Source organism: Festucalex cinctus, chromosome 17 (genome assembly GCF_051991245.1).
Source record: "Festucalex cinctus isolate MCC-2025b chromosome 17, RoL_Fcin_1.0, whole genome shotgun sequence".
In the NCBI taxonomy this organism is placed as follows: Eukaryota; Metazoa; Chordata; class Actinopteri; order Syngnathiformes; family Syngnathidae; genus Festucalex; species Festucalex cinctus.
The window spans coordinates 14,965,787-14,984,610 of record NC_135427.1 but is presented as its reverse complement, the minus strand read 5'-3'; the positions used below and the strand labels follow the sequence as shown (position 1 = coordinate 14,984,610).

The 18,824-nt window shown below is 42.1% G+C and overlaps 2 protein-coding genes across 5 annotated transcripts in view; one reads left to right on the top strand and one right to left on the bottom strand.

The window, feature by feature from the left end:
- The window catches only part of dock1 (dedicator of cytokinesis 1), a 95,899-nt gene that overhangs the window by 37,489 nt on the left and 39,586 nt on the right, over positions 1-18,824 (top strand). The gene's annotated exons all lie outside the window — the stretch shown is intronic.
- insyn2a (inhibitory synaptic factor 2A) overlaps positions 1-18,824 on the bottom strand; it is a 29,022-nt gene that overhangs the window by 1,152 nt on the left and 9,046 nt on the right. Inside the window, exons 2-4 of one of the 3 annotated variants that reach the window (XM_077502538.1) lie at positions 16,492-17,578; positions 11,620-11,691; positions 1-807 (exon numbers count right to left, since the gene is read on the bottom strand). The exon at positions 1-807 is cut by the window's left edge and continues 1,152 nt beyond it. In XM_077502538.1, the coding sequence (XP_077358664.1) occupies positions 624-807; positions 11,620-11,691; positions 16,492-17,573 (1,338 nt within the window). In that variant the 5' untranslated portion in view covers positions 17,574-17,578 and the 3' untranslated portion in view covers positions 1-623. Of the gene's footprint in view, positions 808-11,619; positions 11,692-16,491; positions 17,610-18,824 lie in introns of those variants that run through there. The other 2 variants (XM_077502537.1, XM_077502539.1) reach the window with 2 other exon arrangements.

The following is an 18,824-nucleotide window of genomic DNA, read 5'->3' as shown; positions in this document are numbered from 1 at the left end:
CTTCAACAGTGTTATTTCCAGGGCTGGAACAAAAAAATATTAGAACCTCGACTCAACTCTAAAAGATGACAGTGGCTTAGTTGCAATAATTATGAACTTATATTCCCGCGCTTCATAAATATATTCAGCTAAAATTTTAAGATCTTTCTTTTATACAGCTCTAGATAAAAATGTCCTTTGATGTCCAAAAATGCCATTAAGAAAATAAGTGTCATTTAACAATATTCGTTTTATATACATCTCCTTCAAAGTTAGTTGAGAAGTCAAGGTGACATTTTAAAGATGAATAAAATTGATCGTAGGTTTCTTCTTTTATGAACAGTTTTGACGTGTGAAAATAGTCCCGGTACTCCGGAAAATCCTGAACTGTGTTTGTTGTGCTTTGCTGTATGCTGAGAGGCAAGTCCATCTACTCCCGACGTGACCGAGCGATATCCAAGTTGGGAATCTCCCGAGTCTTCTAGCTTCGAAAGTAGCCGCATTTCGCCCAAAAAGTGCCGCCCACGGGTGCCAATTCACACCCAGTTTGGCGATAATTGCTTCCAAAATAACTCCAGACGGAAGCTCCCGAGTTCGGAAAGCGTGTGACGTTCTGGCTTGCCCCTCCCCACCCCTCGACGCGTTCACATGAACCAAAGTCTCCAACGGGCGTGCTTCTTGGACTCGGCTTTGGACTTGCGCTTGGGCGTGGATGTGAAGGCCTCATGGGGGTACGGCAGGGCGGGGAAGGGGGTGTCGTCCGAGGGGCAGAGCCTTTTCATTAGGGGCTGCAATTTGTCCTCCTGCTGCTTGAAGTCCAGCTCCACACTGGAAAGCAAAATTGGCACAGATGAGAAAACAAAAAAAACAAAAAATTCATTTCCACTAGGGATAAACCGATAATTGGGATATTGGGCATTTTGACGAATACCGGTAGTGGACTTTTTTTAAAAATCTGACTGTCGATAAAAGGTAAATCTAAAACCATTTTAATCTCAGGAAACTATTTATTTAAATTTTCATTTAACTTTATAAGAGATGCTGCTGACCGTGGGAACATTCAGAACCTTTTGGTTTTGTTCGACATTAAAATAAAATCTGAAAATTTAAGATTTCATGTATTTTTAAATTTTGGAAAAAAAAATATCTTGGGAGTGCCCTGAACATTTTTTTTTTTCCAATTTTAAAATTTTTATTTTAGAATTTTGAAATGAATTCTGTTGTCTATTTAGGGAAAAGTTTGAATAATTGTTCAGTAAACATGCTTTTAAGACATTACAACAAAGTCAAGATTGGCATTTATATTGAAAAAAAAAAGCTATATTGGTCTCTCTCTAATTTCCACCATTTAGTGAGGAAAGTGTGTTTTTGGTGAAACCAACCAATGTTATACTGCTGATTGTTTAAGAATGGATAAAGCGAGATCAGATTTCAGTTTCTTTTGGTAGGTTGGGTGCTTTATATTGTTACAGAACTCTTTGGGCTCATGAAAGATAAGTCAAAATGCTGTCAATTTGCTTTGAAAACGGCTGGAAGTGAATGAGTCAAGATTCACACGGGTTGGCGTTCCGCCTCTGTTATTGTGTTAAAAGATGGAAAGTTCCTGGATTGACGTCACTTAAACCGCCTGATCCCGCGTTAGTACTTCATACACAGGAGAGCAATAAAAAAGCTGGTAAAATTTCGATGGCCAGTGCGATGCCTGACTTGAGCTAAATATTATGCAGAATAAATTAGCGCACACCAACAAAACACCTTTTTCTAAGTCTTCTCCACGCTACTCCGGGCACTCATAGGATTTATCTGCAGCGGCCATCATTTTTAATCCTGGCGTACGTTTGACTACGAGCTTCTGATAAATGGGAGGCGGGCTCAGTTTACAGGCTCAACCACGCTAAATGCACTGGCGCTTCTAATCTCCCAAAGCGTCCTCCGGTACCAGCACCCGGATGGGTTGATGAGGGCGGTGTGGGGGTTGCCACAGGCAAGACTTGTGTAACAGCTGCAGGATTTGCTTCGTGATTGCCGGCTGGTGTGAAGGTGAGCTCGGCAGCACGCTCTTACGACACTTTTAAGAGATTAAAAAATACATTGATTGAGCGCATGCTGTTACCTGAAGTTGACACATCCAATTTTCAATGCTAAAAACTAAACTTCCTCACCCATTTGTCTAGTGGACATAGCTCAGATTTGATAGCAATCTGCTAAAAATATTGTGAAAGACTCAGAATGAAACGGACCTAAAACGGCTTCTTCAAACCAAAATACCAGATGCCCACTGTCTTTTCGGTTCATTACTTTTTTTAAATTTTTTTATTTGATGTCACCGACCTGCTCCGCCCAAATGTAAGGACTAAAATGCTTTGAAATCTGTTTAGTATACTTTAATGAAATTTGGTAGCAATGGGACTGATATATCGAGGTGAAGTTCCTTTTTGAAAGAAGTTCTGTAATTGGCCAAAATGAGCCCTAAAATGTCCACTTTGAAACAAAATGGATGACTTCCTGCGGGGGGGCTCGGCCAGGCTCTCAGCACTTTTCGTTTTCCCCAACTCAGGCCTTTTGAAACTCAAGGCCAAGACCACCGCAACAATTAGCAATAAATCACATGCGCTTAATTACAGGGGCTAGAAATCAATCGGTGCAAAGTTGGTCCAAGTTTGTATCCTTAAGTTGGAATGTGTCTTGTGACTGTAAAGCTAATGGGAGAGCTATTACGGAAACACTTGAAAGATAAGGCGAATTTATGTACTAACGCGTGGATCAATAATGGGACATCATTAGGAACATCCATCCATTCATCCATTTTCTTTACCGATTATCCTCACTAGGGTCAGGGTGAGCTGGATCTCATTCCAGCTGACTTGGGTGCTCCCCAGATTGGTCGCCAGCCTCACATTCACACGCAGTTTAGTCTTCAATGGGCTCTTGGAAAACCGGAATTCACATTATAATAACTAAGTGATTGTAAACTCACCTATTATTAATTTTATTTCACAAAGCATAACACATTTGAGTGTAATTTTATAGTTCTGAGAAAAAAGTAGACTTGTCTGTTTTCAAACTAAATTATTTTTTTGGAGTTGCAAATTAAGCCATTAATTTAAAGTACCCTTGACAAAATGATTAGCTTTAACCTGGAACTAAATTTGACTCAATTCACAAAAAAAAATAAAAAATGGAGATGTCTGCTTTTGTGTTTGAGCTCATTGAAAAAGGCAAGAATGGCAGAGGACTATTTTAGATCAGTTTTGTTCAGAAATATCTGTCGAAGCCTTCATGATTTCCTTGGCGCAGACAGCCAGAGAAATTGTCCTTAATGCGCTCGTTGAAACGGTGCAACGGCCAAATCGAAAAAATGAATCGCATTTATTCCGCAGCCGTCTCAAACGACGCTTCTCGCATGCAAATGGTCCTAATTCTGATGTGGCCGGGGGTTGAAACAGATGCCAGGAGAGCAGAGTGATTGGATCTCCGTGCTCGAGCTTCCAGGGAAATGTACTTTCAAGGTGTCACTTAACATACCAATCGAATCATGCCGAACATACTGCCCATTAAGTGGCCTTCAATCGCTCAATGATCCTCAATAGGCAGCCTCTCTCATAGGATTGCCTGAATTTGGTCCCATCATCTGGCCGTGCTGCATTTTCAATCACTTTATTGACCGCATAGTAAGAAAATCAACACCTCATAAAAATTCATACACAATCCACAACTGACGATCAAGCGCACGCAGACATTCAGTCATTTGTACACCGTACGCTGTCATTTGCCGACACCCACGTAACTCACCAGACCAGGCCCCGCCTTTTAAAGTCATAGTTACAAAATTGTAGAACGTGATGAAGACCCCCCCCCCCCCCCCCCCCCCCCGTTGACTAACACAAAATACACTATTATCTGATTAATCAAAGAGATCATTGTGAGAATAATCAATTCGAGTCCAGACCCGTTGCTCTTATTTCCTTCAATTCTTGCCACATACAAATGCGTGTTGCGTGACGGTGCAGGTCTATTCGTCGCAGCTTTAATTCTCACAATAAAGTTCATGGACGCAGGCAGAAAAGTTTGAACTCAGAGCTGAAATTAGCACGACGTGTCACTCTGGCGTGATCAATGACGCGGCGTGTTTGTCAGAAGCTAATGAGGATTCGCAGCTATTGCTGCAAAAGTATTTCAGTGTGGCCCTTTCATCGCTATAACAAAGCCTTAATTGCGTCTGTGCCAACGCTCCGAGGGGCACTTTCTCATCCATTTCTGCCATTTCTCTTTTTCTTTAGAGATCCCTCATATGTCCCCACACATACACACACGCACGCCAACACTATCACCATAATAGGCTTTTCCTTGCTCTTCAGAGTAAGCCCATAATACTGTTGAGACCGTTGTTGCTCTCCATCCGTGGCTACAAGTTGTCATTTCCCTGCGTGGACAGAAAAGTCCATTTAATCTCATTTAGAAATGGTTATTTTTATATTAATTAATTCACTGGTGGCCGTTTACATTTATACTCTGTGGCCGGTTGGTAAATTTGCATAGAATTGCTTTTAATCCCACCCTGCGTCTACTCGTGTCAGGTAGCAATTTATTAAAAGCCGGAGTCGACCGCTCGGAAGGAGTGAGTAATTAGGGAAACCTTGGATGCATCTATTGCGATTATTAAGACTGGTAATTTGTGATGTCACGATGTGTTTGTATCAAAACATCGAAGAGAATGTTTAAACAAGAATATTCAAGTAAAAGCAGGAAGTTTATGTTTCAATATGTACTACTTGCCCCAAAACCACAAGAAACCCAGTGAGAAAACAATAACAGGAAATGAATCATCATAATTGATGTTTATGCTGCAGAAAAGACGGATTTGAAGCAGCCGTTTTAGGCTCGGTTGGGTGGTTTGACAAATCATCATAAAACGTGAAGCTCTAGTAACTCAGCCCCCAACATGAAATCTCTACCGTGAGTAAACCCACAAAAAAAGTCGTAAGAACCCATGATTGGAAAGAGACAGAAAGGCTGCCATTTTGTTCAGAATCAGCCATTTTATAGGCTCGTTTTGACCCATTCCAGGTGTCCATAAAAGACAAATTCATCTTCAAGTTCAAGTTCAACCATGTATACTAGAAAGATGCGGGAAGCTAAAATTGCATTTAGATATGGTGTGTTTTCCGGTTAGCATGTTGTTACATGCATGTATACGAGCAACTATAGCAGCAGTTTTACCTCAACTTTGAGTTTGAAGTGGGTCCCTGATTAGGCAGAGATTAGCGTGGCGACTTTGAAAAGAGCGCACTGAAAAGATAATCATCCCATTTTTTTGAAAGATACTCAAAGGGACAGTTCAGTGAAAGATTTATCAGCTCTCATCCGGCCCACTTATCGGTGTCTAAATGTCAGCAGGCGGCTTGCGTCGTTTTGGACATTTACTGCACACTAGTGGGAGAAGATGGTAAATGGATGGATGGACATATTTCCCATTTCCTTTAAATCAGTTATTTGATTGTTTTGAGACTTTGGTCATTCGTCTTTAGCCACACGTATGTTTTGTTAAGCTGAGTGGTGCGATTTTCAGGAGTGTGCAGTTGTCAATTGCAAAGCACAGAATGTCAAATCTAACTATTAAAATTATGGTTTGACTCAAGTTCTTTGTTTCCGCAGTATACTAAACTGTTCTTTACTTATTACAATAAATATACAATGAAACTCACAAAAATTACGATGTGAAATGATTCACGACAACCTACAATACGATACAATTCAGTCCAATGATGATGTGACAGGATTCCTTTTAACTTGCCATTCTCCGATTACGATACAATATGATGAACACTTGATTGTGATAAACGATTCACAGAAATGGTTCCTTTCCTCGTGTCCCTCTGGAAACGAACACAGCCAGACCTGAAATCTCCCCGGCTTTACCCTCCTTCAATCCTCCACCTTCACTTTTGTTCCTTGAGCGTCCGCTCGCCTGATGGCCTCTCCTGTCGCCATGGTAACCATTTTGCCGACTAGTCCCCGTACCCCCAATAACCGACATCTTCCTGCACATGGCAATAATTCAGCCATATGTTATAATTTAATCAGCTTTTAACGGCGCTAAATTGATTTCCATCGCCTCGCTGAATAGACTCCTTTTTGAATACTCTTCGTTGCATTTTTATTTTGTTGTCACTGCTTATTCAAACAACGTTTCCCCTTCAAATTATTCACCTGCGCTAATGACACGGCGACACTGATGGATGAGACTGTAGTCTATGGTGAACAACCGATGGAGTCGCTCCCTAATTGCAATCGCTTAAATCTGCCTCCCTGAATGTTTTGCAAATTACGTTTATAGATGGAGATACGTTCCAAAAAGCTGCAAGAGGTGAAAATCAGTAATATAGAGAAATCACATCTTTTTTTACTTTTTGTTTTTATAGTCATCCTCCCACACACTTGAAATTTGTTTTTAATTAAACACGCTTACATACTGGTCAAGTCATATGTGACCCGTTTTGACATTTGACCGCAATTTAAAATACCCGAAATGTCATTCTTTCACTCGGAAGTTGACTTGTCCTAAAATGACTCTGCAAGTACACATTATATACATGTGGAGCAACGGATCATTTTTCAAAAAGCAGGTCACTCATCAGTCAAGGTACCACGGTACAGTAGAGCTCACATGGGAAAAACTGTGACATAGCAGGGGGGCTTCATTAAGTGAACCTCAATATAGCTGGGGGACACCGTAGACCACATCAACGTGCAGACAAATTCCATTACCGCGAGTTCAAATCTTCTCATCTGCCTCATTGACTTTCCGTTCAGCCTCCGTCTTTCCCCGCTCCTCCCCCTTTTCCACACCTTGACGCATTACATCACCCGACGATATGCCACGGATGCCGCTAATCTTTTCATCCCTCTTCTTACCCATTCGGATTCAAAGCCGCACGCGTCTGTATGAAAAGCGCCGAATCCCTTCCCGTCGGCCGCGCTGCATGAAGGCGATAACGCATTCCGGCGATACGGTTCAGGAATCTTCAAAAGGGGGAAAGTTGAACCTGGCAAGGGCGGGCGTGTTTGTATATTCCACTTGAAGTCCTCGGACTTGCATGCGGTGCCGTGCTTCTGCTTTTTGATATATTGATTATACGGAAGGCGTCTGGCGTCCTCCTTTCTCAATGTGCGTTGGAATACTCGTCATAATGAAATAACTTGACCCAAATACAAAAGCATACTATGGATCAGTGACAGGATATCACAATAGGCCGATGGGTTTTTTTCAGGACGAATAAAGATTATTTAGGAGAGCCGATATTCATTTTTCCTAAAAGGGAAAATATTGGCATCAAAATTTGAAAAAACAGCTTTTACATTATTATTTTTTTTATTTCTAAGCATATGTTTATTGAACAACTTTTAGGGTACATAAAATATTGCAGTTTAAAAGAAAAAATCTGAGTCAACAGGCATCTTTGTTTTAAAAATCTAACAAAGTTCAGGAAGCTTCCAGGGGCAGTAGCATGTCTTCAAAAGTTAAATAAAAACTGAAGTAAATAGCTCCCAGATGTTTTCGACAGTAAATAAGATTTTCCAAAATGTCAAAATATCGGCAAATGGATCTATTATCGACTATATAATTCTTCAAAATGGTCGATGCCTATATTTGTCAAAATTCTGAATATCGGCGCCGATAATTGGCCCAGCCAAAGGGGTATATGCCACGGAAGAGGCGGGACTGTTTTTGCACATCAGTTTGTTTCCGGTTCGGTTTGCGACGTGTGGACTGCGTCAAAAATACTTGTGCTTCCGACTTTGTGCCCCTCGGTTGCGTGTTCGCAACCCGGACCGGAAACAAATTGATGTGCAAAATCACGTCCCGCCTCTTCCGTGGCATATACCCCATAATCGTGCTATCACTATACGATACAATGACAATGCAATAATTCATTCACATTAAGATGTGTACTTTTACTGATCTGACCAGAAGAAATTTATTTATTGATACGCACCTCAAATTTAGCTATTTAGCTTATTTTCAAATTGCTAATTTTTAAAATGACAAATGAATCGAATTAATTTGATTTTTTTTTTGCACAGCCCTAATATGTACTACATATTTCAATATAGGAATGAAAATAGACTCCAATAACGATATGATTTGATTCACTCCTCCTAACGCACTGCCATTCGATTCACTCCAATTAGGTTGTGATGCAACTATACATTACATTACTCCAAAACATTACACTCCAAAACATTACACTCCAACTACTGCAATGACTTATATGACAGCTATTCTACCCACGCGCACTTTGTTTTCCGTCACGGCTATGCTTCCTAACCTGGCTGTGCTTCCTCCTTCCTTCCTGTGTTCTTCCACCTCCAGAGAGGTAGCTTTCATGGAGATGGAGGTAATTAGATTGCCTTTTAATCCTCCAGCCTGCATCAATGCTTTTTGCTATATTTGAGTCTGTGTCCAATCGACACCATTTTCTCAAAAACCAACACTGATTTCTATGCTCCGCGCAGACCTTTTAAAAGGTAAAGTTTCCAGAAATGAGCCTCTTATTTGGAATTCTGTTGTTCTGCATGACGTTGGGAGAGGAAGTGTTTCGAATGTGTGTGGCAGATCGAGGAAATGTTGTTTTTAACAGTGCCACAACTAATCTGAGCAGATCCGTCATGGTTTGTAGCAATAGAAGTCAAATAACATCGGGACTTCTCAATGACACTTAACAGTCTGAAAGGCTTTCCTTTAAATGGGACCCTTAGAATGGAATATTTTACAACTGTACTGCTTACAATATTGGATACACGTTCCATAAAAATCGTGTTTTTAACATGATGATTGATTGATTATTTGTTCAATAGGGGACGGCGTACATTAATGAACATTTCAGTAGTTAAAAATACACAATTACGATGCATTATGAGCCACCACGATTAAGTCCAATCACGATATTAAATGATTCACTGCAATTATGATACAATGTAAATTGTATATAATAATAAACCCTAACTCCTTATTCACGATGTGATTGAGTTCCATTATGATGCATTGTTACATTACAAATCAGTCCGGTTGCGATTTATGTGGAATGATTGTCCATTCAGTTATGATGCATTGCAAGCCACTTGCAATATGATTCATTACAATTTTGAAAGAGGATGATTTAGTGCGGTGTGATACAATTTATTCCAGTTAAGGTAAAATTTACTCCAATAATAGTAAAAATACATTGCGTCGTTCTGATTGACATATATATACCTGGTCCTATCAGCTTGCTATTGTACTCGAAAAGTCTATTTTTAGGTTTACTACTGCCCAGTCATATCAGTCACGGCCATTGTTGGCAAAATCTTGTGATATTGAATTGTGCATTACTCTGCTTCTTTGACCAACCTGTATAAGGCTTTCACATAAAAGCGGCACACTCACAAATCAATTGGTACATTCTTATCGTCCAAGAATATCAAAAAGAACACTCAATATTGAGTTGTTCAAGTTTGTAAGAGGAATTGTAATTTGTGCCCACAGTAAAGGTTAGCAATGTTCTCCAGAGAGTCACAGTCTGTCTTTACTCAAGCAGACACAGCAGAGATGAAGAGTAAGCGCACCGGAGGGAGCCTGGACGTTACTTCCCCGGGCCTGAATCGCACGGATTCAACATGAAACACTGTACTGACTCATTTCATAACACCTCGCAAGTTTCCGTGTCACTAACTTGTCCAAAGTCATCACGTGTACCCCCCCCGCTTCCAAACCCCCCACCCCCCCGTTCTGCGTCTTTAACATCAGCGCTGTTATCCGGCTCTTGTTGCATTGCCGCACCAACCCTTGCAGACTTTGTGCACCTCTGGGGACATACGTGATTTTAGCACACGCGACTTGACACACGCAAGTCTCACATTTCACTTCAAGCCTTTTTGTTCTCAGTGGAAAAAAAGTGTCGCTGTAGCACCCAGTGCCAACCTCTTGCCCTAGCTCTTCAAGGTAACCTGTAACTCCTGGCCCAAATGTTAAGATTTAGCTCTGGCACGTAAGTGTTACCGTTAATCCCAAACTCTGGCCCACAAACCAAATCCCAAACCCTATCTCCTAATGTTATCCTAAACCTGAACCTGTTTTACTCAACCCCAAAGCCTGGCCTCTATCACCACTCCCTAACTCAAGTTACTAAAACTTCCTGCTCACCCTAGCCCCTAAACCAGGGGTAGGGAACCCTGGTCCCTGAGAGCCACTGGCCCGCCTGTTTTCCATGTCTCCCTCCTCAAACACAGCTAATTCATATTATCATCTCATTAGCAAGCGCCGTAGAAGCCTGATAACGATCCTGTTCATCAAATCAGCTGTGTTTGTGGAGGGAGATATGGAAAGCAGGCAGGAGAGTGGCTCTTGAGGACCAGGGTTCCCTACCCCTTCCCTAAAACATATCCCTTCCACTGGCTCTTTAACGGCAACAACAAATCCTAGCTCCTAAACCTATCCCCAATTGATGTCACTTGAACAACACCTTATTCCGACCTCCTTCTGTTCAAGCCTTCATTGTTTTCTTCACACAGATTGGTCCGTTCAGTTAGAGGCTTAGGCTTATTGCAAAAGAGAGAAAAATAAAAGATTGAAATGACTGTTTAGAGGCAAAAAGCTGACAGAGTAAAACAGCTGAAACCACTAAAAGTAGCTTCATCGATTGCCTCTCAGTCCCTGCGCTCTTTAATCCTCCCAATTTTTTTCCCCTTGCTATTTGCCGTCAAACTTTCACCCAGTATGTTGCAAAACTCAGTACGGATGGCCAGACTGTGTCTCTTCAATCCCTTATCAAAATCTCACTTGGACATTTTTATTACTTGTCAGGTAAAAGTTTGAGAGAACACCATCAACAGATCTTCTCCAGACAGGGTGGTGTTGGTCCAGATGGAGATAATACCAGGATACCAATAAACTCATTCACTCCCAACCATTTTCACCGAAGCAACCCCTTTTGCTTCCGGCTGTTTTACTGAATTTTGACTTGATTTTGAAAGGCCCACAGACTATTGACTTCTATTGCTATAAAAACATAGAACCTACCAAAAAAAAGGTTAGACTCTCTTCTTTGATAAGGAATAAAAAGTTTATTGGTATCTGTTTCCATTTTGCAGCAATTAGCATTAGAATATAGCTAAGTTTCATCGATATTCACATTCCTGGTGAAAGCACTGGCAAAAAGAATTTGTTGCAACATGGCCCTGGCTGATATCATACTCTCACCTGCTGGTCGTAACTACCATTTCTTTAAGCCGCCTCTTCATTTCAGAAGCTGTATCAAAGCCTTCTGTATGCTCTAGCATAAAAAGAAATATAAAAAAAAAAACGTTTTGGGGAGTGCAGGACAAAGTATTAAAAAATATTTTTTAGTTTTTGGGTTAGAATGAGTTAATGTCAAGAATCTATAAAGTCTCTCCCTAACGGCATGAAACCTAACATTAACCTCAATGCCAACCCCCAAAACCTAACCCTAAACATAGCCCCGTACCCTAACCCTATCTTAATGTTCCATGCTGCCTCCTTCGCTTCCCCGCCAAGATCCTGTCACTTCCACACCTGCTCGTTCTCCCCCCAAGGAGGAACGATGTCTCATTTGTGTCTTTTGAAGGGATTGCGCCACTGACCTGTAAATAATGCATGCGCTGTTCCGGCATGTGTCGCAGTTGGCTGTGTCCTGTCCGGTGCGATAGGAGAGCCTGCAGGGGAGGGAGGGCGGAAGATGAGAGTGGCGAATGTGTAATAATTACAGGCCTTGTTAAGCCTCTCCCGCTTTTTTCGCCGGTGTCCGTCTCCCGCTCGTTAGCGAGAAGTCACGCCACCCCGCTGAGCGTCCGGCAAGCGAGAGTCGTCGGGCATTAGCCACGCTTCACCGATTGGGAGTGGAGGTGACTCGGCGTGCTGCGCTAAGAGGTAGCTTAATCAAAGCCTGACCACCCGATTGAAAACATTAGCTCACAATTACAGCCGACTCACAAGGGCACAGAAGCTAATTATTTTTCTACACTGTCAGTTCATCTTTTTATTATTGTTCTTTATTAGATGGGGCTTAAATGTCAGGCTACAGTTTACCAAAGCCCCATTTGCTATTTTACTACTTTGACTTTATGTTTGCACAATTCAATTTTTTCGTTTCAATTCTAGAGGGATCAATTGAGCGTAAACAACTCTTTCGATTGTCTGGAATTGATTCGGTATTGAAGGAAAATGTGAGTGCTCTACTTGGCTCCAGCCAGCAAAGGTGCTGTTGAGTCAATCTCATTGACTCTCCAGAGCAAGATGTCATTTCCTATCTGATGTTAAATTTGGGGTCTGGACATCTGGACAATTCAACACTGGCTCTTGGAAACAGGACTTCACAACATTGAACAACATATGCAATACAATATTTATTTTGTTGTCTTTCTTTTTGTTTTTTATATCAGTTTGTTTTGCTTGAAATCTTTTCCGAAAGGATTAACCTAGTCACCAAAGTATCCAGTAGCAATTCCATCTCCAGGATCAATCAATCAATCACTCAACACATCCAAAAGCAGATGTCACAAATGTAACTGGCCACTTTTTGTCGTGGGCGTCTGCCATTTGGCCCATCATTCCCCCTCTACATTTCATTTTCTTCATTGAGCTTCCAAACTGGTATTTGCTCGTATCAATATCCCATTACGTTCCATCTTGGGTGTCCTCCATCCAACTCGGTTTATTCAATCAGCGAGCAGCCCTTGAGGATAAAATATGGCCATGGGTAATGCTGACTTGAGATTGTTAAAGAAGTAGCCCTTTTTACTTCAAGTCATTCAAGTAAAATATGGATATTTATATATATGGAGCCCGAGCAGGCAGTGCAAAGGCCCTCTTGGAATCAAATTATTTTTCCAACGAATGAATTGCCTTTCTTTTTTTAGCCTCGGAGAAGTCCGCAAGCTCAACAATTTTTGAAATGTAAACATGTGAAAAGTTATGCCAAGGACCAAAGTGGGAGTGAGGGAAGAAGCAAGGAGTAATAAGTAATACTTATTAGGGCTCGAAATTGAACAGAAAGTCTTCACTTTGTTGTTGAGACAGCTACTTTTGGCAAATATGTTGACCAACGCCTACCAGGGAATATGTTCAAACAAGCTTCACCTTGAAGCAAGTATCCTAGACAGATTGGTGACACTAAATTGCCAAGTTTTTTTTTTTTTTTTTTTGCCTCTCCTCTCTAAAGTTTGCTCATTTGGAGGATTGCCATGAAAAAGGGATACGAGGGCCCCTGATTGCAACGTTCAGCTTTTTGAGCAAGTGAATGTGTGAGCGTCTACTGAAGAATCGTTTTTGTCAAGTGCTTCACGTCTGTATTGCATGGAGACTGACAGCCAATCTTCTGGCATCTGTGAACTGCTATTCCAGCCCAAGACTCCAGTACACAATTCCCAAGTCCACTTTTCTTATGTTTTAGGCCTCGTAAAGAATTTTTTTTGATGCGATTGCACCCCTTTGAGTACACTGCAGGCTCATTTCTTCCTAAGGCAACAAAGCGCTTCTATTGCTCCCTACACTAGTACCCAGCCACAAAGATAGCTACCGTTTTATGTGGGTTTAATGGGATGTTTCACTCAGAGCAGATGTAATATTCCGTCTTGAGCACTGCAGAAGGGGTTTACCTCTGTTTTTGTGTGAGTGCGCGTGGGTGAGGGAGTGGGGGTGGGAGTCGATATCTCAAAACTCTTAAATGGAATATTCGACATTGCTGTTTGATGACCCCCATCATCTTTTGCTGCTTTATTACCACGTTCGATGGATGTGTTAGCATTCACATTTAGCTCATCATGTCTTCTCTCGCCAAGGTGCTGCGCCAGTCAAAAAAAATAAAAATAAATAAACACCTATCGTAAATTCCCTGCTCCTTATCTAATGCCTTTCCCGCCATATGCTCTGACAGATATATCGGAGGTGTGGATGCCAGCGTGGTTATTAATGACGTTGCGGTTGGGACGAGCGCAGGTGATACAGGACAATATTTTTGAGCATTAATTAAAGGCGACATATTTTGGAAAAGTGACTTTTTAATTGCGTGTATAAACATATTTGGGTCTCTGCAAGTGCCTGCCTGTGAAGTGACACAACAAAGTTTATTTATATGGCATTATTTATGTAGTCGTTGGCAGCTACTTGGGCGAAGATCCACATTCGAACTTGGCAGAACCATAATTTCAGAGCCAAGAAAAAAAAAAAAGTTAAACAGAGCTGAAGTGTTATTGGCTGCACAGGCTAGTTTCTGATAAACGAAACTATATACTGTAATGTTACGTGGTAGCAGTCACGAGCATAGCCACTGCAGCCTGACAAATCTATGAATGTTACTCAAGTGTTAACATTGACAAAAAAAAGTGAAGGCAGGGAAGAAGCATCCCTGCCTTACATACAGCATACTTAATCATAAAGGTATAAGAACAGTATGTGTCGTCGATGATCATAGAATGTATTTCACGGTCGTGAGAAAAGATGACAGTTCATGGAGTGAATGTAAACAACAAAGCCACTGAGGGATAATGCGAGCGATGCAGAGTCAGTGTCACTCACAGCGGGTGTCTTAATTGTAAATTTGTAAAGAAATAATTTAGCCAAAATATTTGCGTCAACATTGTTCTGCTTGACATTTTCATTTCATTTTCTCCGCTTTTTGGTCAGAAACTGGTGTTTTTGATGAAACAACTCGTATTGTACTGCTGATTATCAAAGAACAGAAAAAGCTTTTTAAAAAAGCCTTATTGTTCTGTTGAAAAAAAGAGAATCTACTCTTTCTAAATTGTCACACAACACAATGCTCTAAGTTTTGAAAGATTAGTCAGAATGCACGAAAATGCTTGACAATTTGTGGAACTGCTTTGAAAAAGGTTGGCAGTGAAAGAGTTAGGTTGCAGTGGTTTGAATGAAAGTAGAATGAAGTAGAACAATGTGGACGTGATTAATTTGGAAAATGGCTCTTTTGTGGCGTTGTTGGAGAAAAAGTTTACCGGATGTCCCGAATGACTCTACGTTTTGACTTGTGTATAAATGCGTCATCACTGGACCTGAAAAGCTGTGCGTCACTATGGATTCATGCTCTAAAGTCGTCATGGTAACTAATTCTTGATCCTTGGGTTATTTTTGCTGAACCAATCATTTTATTGAAATCTCCTGGTTGTATTTGGGGGGAAAAAGGCACATTATTCCACCCTTACTGGCAGTTCGGAGAACTATGTAGTATGTAAAGTCAAGCCTCTTTTATTTATTTATTTATTTATTATTAGATCAGGAATCATTAAAATCTGAGGAAATGCCCATTTCACCCTGTCTCGCACTAAGCTAATAAGACAAAATAAGGCCTGTGTTTAGCAGGCCTTCTCTGTGGGAGACTGAAAGCAAAGGTGCCATTAGCTGTATATTTAGTACCCTGATTTTTTCACCTTTAAAGGTCAGCGTACGGTTGGGTGTCAAAGCATATACACGGACCTTGTTATTAGACAGGAAAGCCTTGGGGATCTGTGTTTTATTGAGTTGGTCTTGTCTTCACTGATAGCAAATTTCAAAAGAGTACAAGATTTAGGGAGCGCGTACATTACATAACTTCTGTCCAGTCAGTTTTCTATCAGATGTAATTATACACACAGCTCACCTGTAGCCTGCGGGCATTTCTAACTGCTTAGCAGTTGGCATTTGTGCAAGTAGTCTGGAGCAAATGTCTTGTGACCTGTTTTTTTTTTTTTTTGCTCAGCTTGCAGGAAATCTTAACAGCGGAGACATTGCTAAATGCTAAAGGTTTTGCGCGGGGAGATCGATTGTGGGATTAAATGGTATTTACCCGTTTTTCTCTCACAAAAATTAACAGGTCCCTGAGTTGAACGATTGTACGCCAGTCCAAACCTAGAAGCATCTGATTGCCCGAGCCCTCGCAATTCTTTCGTCAAATTGGCCATTTTGTTGGCCACGTTTCTGATAAACAATCCTCTATTTTCCAGCAGCCTTGATGCTATCTACGTTCTTTTATAAGCTTGGTCACCACTGGACAGTAAATGGGTTTTTCTGAGGTCTGTCGGCACACACTGGAGACCCTTTGACCATGACATCACACTCCTGGAAAAAGCCGTTAAGTCGTGATTGCTTGGAAGGAAGACTAGCTTTAATTTACATGTCGACGAATACCTTGATTCAAACGTATGTGGTGGAAATTCAGACTGACAATGGGTAATTATTTGACTTTTCTGTTGCTTGGATGAATTACACGATCATGCTCTTTTGGCATTTGTTTCTGTCTAGTCGTCTCTTTACAAATACATAAAAACTCCACTCCAAAACACTCAACCTTTTGGGCTATTTCTCACAGCGCAATCCCAAACTCAAAAGTTTTCAGTACAGGTCAGTTTTAGTCACTCCATTCTGCCGCTAGGAAGTACCATTATGAAATATCTACTCTTAATTCATTCAACGGGATTGTAATCTGAATGATCCCAAAATGCAAAATTTATGGTGGAGCCACTTACCCTTCTCTGTGGGCCTCCCCCTTCTCCAGTTCTTGTATCACCCCCAGCAGCACCTTGATGGTCTCCTGGCTGGAGCTGATGAGGTTTTCCATGGCTTGAAGCTGTGCTTTAACATCCCCATCCTGATTCATAGGCACTATTTGCTTACAGGCCTCCTGGTCAGCCGCCGGCGTCCGCTGCAGGGGCTTGTCGGCGGTGTGACATTGCACCCGCGCGGCGCAGCCTCGGCCGGCACGCGGCAATGTCTCGCTCTGCAGACCGTTGAGCTGCAGGCTTTTCTTTCGCTTGTGCCGTGCCGACAGACTATCCAGGCACTCCACTTGCGTGAGGGAGTTCCACGCGATGGGCCCTGTCACCTTGGAGGCCCTGTCCGGCAGGGTTCGCGATCGGGACGAGCCTTCCTCTCTTTGCGGTAGTCCCGCACCGGCTTTGGTCGGTACGCTGCAGAGCTGGTAGTCCGAGTTGACGGTGCAACTCGGCAGCAGCGCGTCCTCACACGGACCGTCGGGCGCGGCGCGTTGCTCCACCGTGGTCACGCGCTCATTAGTATGGAGCAGCGCTTTGGTCCGCCAAACTCTGCTCCCCCCGCAGGCTCCCTCCTCCTCCACCTCGTCGTCGAAACACCGCTGCGCAGTCGGCTTCACCTCCACCACAAAGCCGTTGTCCTGACCTCTGTACGTTTCCACGGCCGCCACGTGTTTAAACGTGTGCCCTTTCTTGCGTTCGAAGGGGAACGTCTGGTAGCGCTTCTTCAGGTCGGGGGACGTTTGCACCCCTGTGCTGCGCGTGACGTTGGGAATGGATCGGCGGGCAGGGACGGTCATGTACTTGCGGTACGCTGCTTTGTAAGAGAGAGGATTCCCGTCCTTGGCCAACTCCGCCTCCCTCTGCTCGTTTTGTGCCTCGCAGATATCCTTGAAACGCACCTGCAGGGCCTTGTTCCGCTTCCTCACCTGTCGACTGGTGTCCAGAGAATACTTGACTTGCAGCGCCAGCGAGGCGGAGGGCAAGGACACCGCCGCCGCCTCCGAGTCGGACTCGGAGTTGGTGAGCATGCATCTGCCGCCCTCCTTGCTCACCATGGTTCCTAAGAGGCGTGGAGAAGGATAGGGAGTCATTTGGCGATAATGACTGGGCTTAGTCGTAAAGCTTTGTCTCTTACACGGCCTTAAGCTCAAGTAACGAGGATGAGCCTGCATAATTATGGCAAAGATCACGATTCTTACACTTGCCATTTGCCTTGATTACCAAACAAACTTTTCCTTCTGCTAATCCTATGTATTAATACTAACCCTAAAGCGATAAGTTTCAATTGTTTCCAACTTTTATCAAGCCATAGCTTATGTTTTACATTAGAAAAATCTCACCACGCACAAAACAAAATTGCTACATAATGCAACTTTTGAGCGCCTTGTGATTAACCATGAGTGTGAGCATGCCACTGAGAGAAGATGGAAAATCAAAGTAGGTAGGTATATATATATATATATATATATATATATATATATATATATATATCAGCGGATGTGACTTTTATACAGCATGTGGACGGCCTCGTTGTTTGCACGCAATGATGACCCGTGGGAAATATTACAACAACCGTGATCTTTAAGGGGATGTGTTTTCGTGGATCAAACGTGTAGATAAGATGCCTGACAACTTGTTGAATGACACAAATGTAGTCCCTAGGACAAATTTAGTCCCTAGGGGAAAAAAAAAAATACTAGAAAATCCCTGCGCCTTTGGTACCACCTATTAAGGCATTTGCGCTGAATAATCTGTTGGGATTTGTCTGTATCATTTGTCATAATCCCATTCTCTATGAAACCAGAGACTCCAATTTTTTTTGTCCCCTTAATCCATCAGTTCATCCAATCCACTTAATTCTTGTTTCAGTAGTCCCTGTTTTTCTTTCTTTTTATGTTTCAATTTCCCAGAGCGGCCGCCGGTTCGCAATGGAGTCGCGCCATTGGCTGTTGTTAACGCCGCCTCTTGCTTGCTTCACTTTGTCTGACCTTCAATAGAAATAACTCCCAATACAACACAATGTAATGCAAAATGCGAAAAATATTTGCATTTAGCTTCCAGGCCATTTAATTCATCTGGTCTAACAAATATACAGTAAAACCTTGCAGATTTAGGCATTGAGCCACAATACGAAAATGTGTGTGAGTTATTTTATTACTTTTTTGACTCCCTGCTACCTAGAGCCTAGCCAAAGGAAATGTGGAACCTCCTGTGCATCATCTTGAAGAGTTTACCACCCTGCTTTGTCCGCAAATATGCAAGTAGGTGATTTGTGAATGGTGAATCAGATTTAGTGTACCTGCCAA